Consider the following 8,127-nt stretch of genomic DNA (forward strand, 5'->3'; position numbering starts at 1 on the left):
CTTTTTTCCATTGCACTTAACACTTTTCTTGTAAACCTAGAATTAACTTATGTTTATTGTTGATATCTGTGTCCTCTGATAGACTGTGAGCACTGTGAGATTACAGATCTTGATTTGCTTTGCCCATAGATATAAGTGCCTAGAATGGTGGCTAGCCCTTAGCATATAAACATGTGTTGAGTGGATGCATAAGTACATGATGCATTGATTATTACTAGCTATTTATGCCACTTCAGGCAGTTTTCAGTATAGCCTTCAGTATTCACATAGTTAAAGCCATCCCAAATATTTGTGCTTGAACAGTGTTGTCTGTGAAATGGAACTGCTTAGGTCATGAGTGCATTTTTGAGTTCTGCTGTTGAGTCAGAGCATGCTGGCAGTAGCTGCTCTACTTGTAGAAGTGAAACCTCCTGGTGTTTTGGCCCCATGAGATCTCATGAGATTTCCCCCAACATTTTTGGCTTTATTCCCAATGTGCACTTTGGTATCTCTTAAAGACCAGCCTGTTGGACGTTATTCTTAGAACACTCAGCAGTTAACCAAGTCAGTAATATGTGTTGATTAGACGTTATTCTAAGCACTCAGCAATTAACCTAGCCAATAATATGTGTTGATTGTGGGTGTGACCCACCATGTCTGTTGTGATTTTTAACTTCAGAGCATCTTAGGAATTACCCAGTCCAGCTCATTTTATACTTTAAGAAACTCAGGAAACCAAGATTAGGTTAATCTTCTAAATTCACAGTACTAGCTAGAGGCAGTTCTGGGACTGCAGTCCTAGTCTGTTTGAGTTTTTTTTAAAAACCCACCATATTGCTACAACATATTAGCAACACCAGTTTCCTCGTGCAGTGCAGTCATCTACTGTCAACACGGGGCTTGGCTTCTTTCCCTTCAACTTCTCACCCATCTTTCTTAAGAAGGATCCAGATTTCTCCAAATGTTACCTTCATGTGGGACCCTATTCTGTCACCCCAACCCAAAGCCTTCTTAGAATGCCTTCTCCACAGGGGCCAGTATTTTCTCCCAAGTGCCTGCTGTTTGGAAATGCTTTTCTGCTCTCCTGGGCCCCTGTCTCCAGGATGCTCAGCGCAGGGACTGGAGGAGCCCCTGGTTAGTGTCTAGTGGCTGCTTTGTTACAGTTTTTGACTCCATCTCTTTTTTGCCTCTTTTCCCAGCGCCACCCTCGATTCGGTTTGCCCTCAGGAGCTCCTTACCTTCTTTGATCAGTTTCTTCAGCTCCTCCTTCACCCTTCGTGGCCTCTCAAGGCCACATCAGTAGAGTTAGGAGGTGAAAGAAACAACCACCCTGCTCTTATTTAGTACTTGATTTTTTTTCAGTATGATCTCATTTGACCATTACAGCAACCCTGTGTTAAGTGGGAACAGATATTCCTACTCCTTTTTTACTGATAAAGAAATGAAATACAGATATGTAAAGGAAATGATCTCATTGGCAGAACTGGAAGCGGAGCCTCCAACTCAGAGTTTAGAATCTTTTCTGCTGTCCCAAATTTTAACAGAAAGAAAGACAAAATTTATCACCGTCTGGTATTATGAAATGTACGTAATTTTTTTTTCTGAACATATTATTCAGTTTAAAAATATTCTGAGAATATTAATGTGGATTTCTCTAGTGTCTTTATTAGCTTGATTTTAGAAAAGCCCACTGGCAGTTACATTAGTGATATAATAAACAGGTTCTCTGATACTGACTGCATTTTCATCTACATTACCAGTTATTAAATGCTGTTACATGTGGAACTGTGTTTGCAATATTTTATTTGCTGTTTTGAGAATCAGGTTGTTGGTAAGATTTATTCAAATTCTTGATTTAAATAGTGTATCAATACAACTGTTAATAATTTGATATCTTTCACAGAACTGTTAATAATTTGATATCTTTGCAATTTTTGAAAATCCACATATTCTAGTAGATCCTGCACTTAAAGTGTAACACTTATTTCACATATAAAACATGATATAATATTGTATTTAAACTTTAAAATATTCCTTAAAATATGTATCTCAGCTAATAAAAAGTGGTGTCTTCCCACTTATTATTCATAGACAGACTGAAATTTGTTTTTAACTTAAATTCAGTCAATAAGTTTTACTTAATTTTATTAATGTTTTTAAGTTACTTCACTGCCAAGCAGAGCATTTTAAAGCACACTGTGATGTATGTACTCTCATAAGAAAAATGAAATGTAATTATATTTTTCAAGTAAAACAAATTGCAAACTGACATCGTCCTTACATGACTGGCAGTGTCCACTCCCTATCAAGTTTCTCTGGATAGCCGACCAAGAGGGTTTATATGCAAAGTTGCAAATATATGGTGTTTTGTAATGCAGCTTTATTTTCACTGCTACTTGCCCTCCCAGAGGCCATGGGATGCACATATTGTTTGTATGTAAGAGTCTTAGAGGATGTTAAAAATCCTTGTGTCTTATGTTCAGAGCTGTCAGTGTGATCTAAGGCCCGAAATCATAAGGTACAGTGGTATACAGTAAATTCATATAAAGTCCTTTGATATGAATTGAAGTTGTCCAAATTCATTTCCTACAAAATAATATCCAAATTCTAGGTTTGCCTTTGATGTTGTTACTTCCACTCATTTTTAAGTTGTTTTCATGTTTTACATTGCCAAATGGCACACTGCCTGGTGTGTACCCTCTTGTTGAGACCATTCTTCATTTGATACAGTGTCAAAGAAAAAAGTGAGACTTCTGGGAATTTGGTTTGCCTTACAAGTTAGGGTAAGTGGAGAGAACCATCTTGACAGGATGATGAAATCTGTGGAAGTATTATAGCAAACAAACAATTACCACCTGCCTATTATCCAGTTTCCTGAATGACAAAAATTCTCTATGCATCCTGCCTCAAAGGCTTGGCCATTGGGTGGTTTCATCTTCTGATAGATTAGCTGTGTCCAGTCACATTTGTTATCACTTATGTGCAGTCTTGCTGTTTACCACCTTTAAATCAGAAATACATTCTGCTCAGGGGAAGACACACACACACACACACACACACACAGACACACACACACTCTCTCTCTCTCTCTCTCTCTCTCTCACTGATTTATACTGAAATCACAAAGGCCTTTTAAAATGTCTTGTGAAAATATATTAGCAACCTTTCTTAGAACAAACATAAATGAGAATAGTAAATCAACGTGCAGGCCAGCACCAGTGTTGACAAGTCTGTTGTGACCTGTGCTACATGGAGTAACCATTGCAGACACAATCGTCTTAGGCACCAAAATGACTTATGAGCTTTTTTCTTTGTTCTTTTCTTATCACTTACTATTTTTATTAGTTTAGCTTTTTCCAAACGTGTTTACTCAGAGACATCTATTTTAGTTAGGAAGAAAAAGAGAAATAACCAAAAAAGCTACAGTAATTGGGGCTGAATTCTTGTCAGTCTTAAAAGAATCCTAATTGTTTCTTTTTGAACCGATTAATCCATAAAAGTTTTCTGAAGGGATGGGATGTGGTTGTATTTGATGGCTTCCATTTGAATGATTTCTACTAGCGTTTTTCTTACTTGAGAACTATTGGAAAGAACATGATCAATTTTATACACATAGAATATAGTAAAATGCTGATAATTATAAGTTGTTTACTCATTGGAGCTGTGTATTACATGATCAACTGAAAAAGCATCTCTCAGAATGGGAAAAAAAGAGGATTTAGTCTGAGTTTCTGAGAATAATTTTCCAAGTATATCTGGAAAGATAAATTGATTTTAAAGGATGTATAATTGATTAATTAAAAACATCATTTCATAAAACTCATTTTATAATCCACTGAGAGCAGCTTCAAAATGCCCTCAGATAAGTATCGAGCCAAGTGGTACAAATCATTTTCATGCAACTAAAGATACCATTTATGGGTCAAGCGCGGTGTGTCACGCCTATAATCCCAGCACTTTGGGAGGCCAAGACAGGCAGATCATGGGGTCAGGAGTTTGAGACCAGCCTGGCCAATATGGTGAAACCCTGTATCTACTAAAAATATAAAAATTAGCAGGGCATGGTGGCACGCACCTGTAGTCCCAGCTGAGACTTAAACATCAGCCTATCTTTAAGCTGAGGCAGAAGAATCACTTGAACTGGGAGGCAGAGGTTGCAGTGAGCCGAGATCACGCCACTGCACTTCAGCCTAGGCGACAGAGCAAGACTCCATCTCAAAAAAAAAAAAAAAACCATTTATGTTGGAATATCCCCCAAAATGAAAATACACGTGACCTCTTTAACTTTGTGCTATTACAATGTATGTGTGTGTTTTCTTTCTTCTCTCATAGGTATGAGAAAGTGCCAGTCATCTTGGTTGGGAACAAAGTGGACCTGGAAAGTGAGAGAGAAGTATCGTCCAATGAAGGCAGAGCCCTTGCTGAAGAGTGGGGCTGCCCCTTTATGGAGACTTCTGCTAAGAGTAAAACAATGGTGGACGAACTCTTTGCAGAAATTGTGAGGCAGATGAACTATGCTGCTCAGCCTGACAAAGATGACCCATGCTGTTCGGCATGTAACATACAATAGCATCCAAATATGGCTGTTCTGGATGGGATTTGCCCAGTGTTGTAGGTGATAGAAAACTCACCTACTCCTCTGCAGAACTTGCAAGATGCGTGGTGTTAATCTACAGAGAACTGCAGCCCTTAATTAGAATTGAGCAGTGATTGTCAGTTGATATCTCTGAGTAACATTTGGGTTCAGTAACTACAGTTTTCACCATTTGTCCTCAGTCTCCTTTCTGCATCTGCAACTTTAAGGCATAGTCCATCGATCTACAGGGTGATCTCATTTGAAAGCTACGATGGTATTGTCACTGAGTTGACAGAAGCAACTATTGTATAAATTAAAAATAACCATAAGGGAGAAACCAGAAGATTCCTATGACCACTTACAATTAAAATATTTTGTCTTCTTTAAAAAAATAAGTAAAGGAGAAATATTTTCCTACAAGAGTACTGAATTTCAGGAATTGGGATAGAGCTTCTAACCAATGTATTCCGTCAAGTAAGATAATAACAGCTGACCTGCCAGCAGCATTACAGGGAGAGATTCTTTGCTCAGCTAACACATTTCTGTTTTTCAAAATTGATGCTTAATTGTAGCTGTTATTCTAATTTGTGACATGGAACTAACTCATGCTTCAATCCTTGATAGAGCAAAAGTCAGAACAGGTTGTGTAAAAATACAGTCTAGCTTTAGAATTTGTTAAATCACCTGCTTTGCCACAGAAAATGGAGGCTTTCACAAGGGTTTGATCAGAATTAAACTCCAAACCCACCCTCTTTTAACTGAGCAGGGGTGGTCTTTATAACTTTACTGAACAAGAGGGAAGCAACTGTGATGGGAAGAGATTGCCTAGCCTTATTAACAAGAAGCATTCTAATAGATACACTAGTACCATCATGTAAGGAAAATGAAGCCATGTTGCATCCACATGTTCCCGTTTGCAGAAACCTCATAGGACAATATGAATATCTGGCATTTTTAAGTTCATTAAAGCAGCAAATTCCTTCTCGCCTTTAAGGGCTATGGTTGTAGTGTGACCTGTAGCTAACCTGCTTTCAAAATCAAGTTTGCTGTAGCAGAGCTTTATTGCAGGCATTTTAAAAATTGAATAACTATGTGAAATAATTTGGGCATAAAAGTAGAACATAAATTATAGAGTGGAAGGTAAGGGACAAAAGCCTTTTATCTTTAATTTTCCTGGAGAATTATATAAAGGTTTTCTTAGAACAATTTTGCCCTGATTACTGAAGTATCAAATAAAGCTGGAGTGAATATTTTGTTTTGAAAAGGTGCTCAAGCTCTGACATTTTTGGTTTTTATAGCCGTGAAGTATTTATCATTTGCATGACTAATGGCACAGGAAAAACCTATTCATAAGTTTTACAATCAAGTATAGAAAGGTCTTCAGCTAACTTCAGTTATAAATGCTGAAAAGATTATCTTGAGCTGCGCCTTGGGAGAAGAATTTGGCCTTCGGAACTGCAATATCACTGAGCCTGCAATCTGTATACCACCCCACCTTTTGTTGGTTTCACAGTCTTGTGCAAGTAACCTCTGGTCTTACATGTGTAACTGAGAGAAGAGTGCGTGTTTGTGTGTGCATGTGTGTTTATTGTTCCTAAGAATTTGGCACAAGTCAGAGATAATTGCCTATACTAAGAATCTATACTGCAGAATATAGTGTATCAAAAGCGTTTTTTCTTTTAAATTATTAAAATGTCTTTTATACTTTTTGAAATCATTGGTAGCCCCCCCAAGTGTTTAATAACTGGCATTAAGCTTAAAGGATGAAGAAAAAAAGGTTGATAGTATTTTTCATAATGAGAAAGCTGAAGGCATATGTGAATGAAAGCTGGCCATAGTTGTCAAAAATCTTTGAATTTTGAATGTTTACATTCTTCAGTATAATTTTTTATAATCCTCAATTATGAAGCACCTTGTTTATATAGGACAAAAAAATTTAACCAATTTTATTGAAACAAATTTCACTGCGTAAAAGTTGGTTTGATTCAAACGTAGAGAAATTGGAGATTCAAGACATACGATTTCTCTACTGAAATAAAAATATTTCTTAGTGTGTTGGTTGAGTTTTAAATCCTCTAACTTCTCAGAATGATTCTTTCTTTAGAATTCTATAATTAATAGAAATTTTTGACAAGTAAGATTGCAAAATAGAAATATCTATAAAGATCCCACAGTTTGACATTATGGCTTGCTATGCAGATGTGAAAATGGGTTAAATAATATGAAAGGTATGGGAGAATGTAAAGTGGAAAAGATGATGTCAAATTTTGAGTTGTATTACTAGTTAAAAACATTTGTGTCAGATGACAAGGTGGGCTTTTACTGTAAAGACGTGAATAATAACCCTTCTGGCTGCCTGATCAGTGTTTCCCTGCAGCCCTGCATATTTAGTGATCAAGGACATCCTCAAACTAGAAATTTGTATTCATCTGGTGTCAATATAACTCAGCTGGCAAATGAATGTGTGTGTTGAGATATTATAGAAATAAAACGCTTAAGAACAGGAAGATTACGTTTGTTGGCTACAGAAGAAACCTTAGTAGCTACAGAAGAAAGCTGACTTGGGTCACTATTTTATGCCCTGATCAGACTAGCAACTTAGATAAGTGACAGTTTTTCTAACATGCCTTAAAATATTATGGTTTGATCCAAAGACCCACTTTTTCTTTAGCTCTTGTGATAAGATTTTCTTTTATTTTTACTTTTATACAAAGGCAGCATCTTTAAATTTTTTTTTCTTTTGCTCTTGCAACTTTTGGGTTCTTTTAAACTGTGATAGTGATGGTAACTGATGCCTTTCATTTTGTTCAACTTTCATAAAACAAGCCAGCATCTGATCAAAAGTATTACGTAAAATCTTTTCTTAAACTATTGAAAGGTGCTTTGATGATTTTCTCCTTTGGTTTGTAGAATTAGGACTGAACTTTTGACTCGAATTGCTACAGTTGCCATCACTTTTCTGTGGTAATACTACTGATATTTGCTTTTCTATATAAAGAAATGTTGCCTAAGGCTGTCTGGTATTTGTTTTTAAGGGTTTTCCAGTATGAATGTTAATGTTGTCAGTGTATGTATGAATATGAAAGTCCTTTGTTTGTTGCTGGTTTTTGTGTGTGTGGGTTTGGGTTTTTTTTTTTTTTTTTTTTTTCATTTTTTTTTTTTTTTTTTATCATTTTTTTTTTGTTAGCGGTGGGTCTGTTATTTTTCTCTCTTCAACAAACATATTTGAACTTGGGGGGGTTTTTTTTTTTTTTTTTTTTTTTTTTAATTTAACATGTCATTGTGCATCTATTAAATCTTGATCAGGGTTTCAAGAATGACTGCAGTGGGTTTTGGAAACAGACTTATCATTATTGATTTGAGGTTTCCCAGAGATATAGTTCACAGTTAATTGTTGCGCTCTAATACAACTGACCATTTAAAATTGAACAACAGTTTATTGTTTTGTAACAATGTCAGTTGTTAAATCTTGACATTTCAATTAAAACATGAATTGTAGTTATAACTCAATGCAAATTCAACAGTTGTATTTGGAGTTAAATTATTTTAACAAATAAATTTATTTAATGAAA

At 36.0% G+C, this 8,127-nt stretch overlaps 1 protein-coding gene across 1 annotated transcript in view; it reads left to right on the top strand.

The window, feature by feature from the left end:
• Window positions 1-8,127, top strand: part of RAP2A (RAP2A, member of RAS oncogene family) — a 35,596-nt gene extending 27,469 nt beyond the window's left edge. The window contains exon 2 of the mRNA XM_032277516.1: window positions 4,312-8,127. Coding sequence (XP_032133407.1) covers window positions 4,312-4,549 — 238 coding nt within the window. The 3' untranslated portion in view covers window positions 4,550-8,127. The remainder of the gene's footprint in view (window positions 1-4,311) is intronic.

This window comes from Sapajus apella, unplaced genomic scaffold, assembly GCF_009761245.1.
Source record: "Sapajus apella isolate SASKATOON/1434 unplaced genomic scaffold, GSC_monkey_1.0 scaffold9, whole genome shotgun sequence".
NCBI lineage: Eukaryota > Metazoa > Chordata > Mammalia > Primates > Cebidae > Sapajus > Sapajus apella.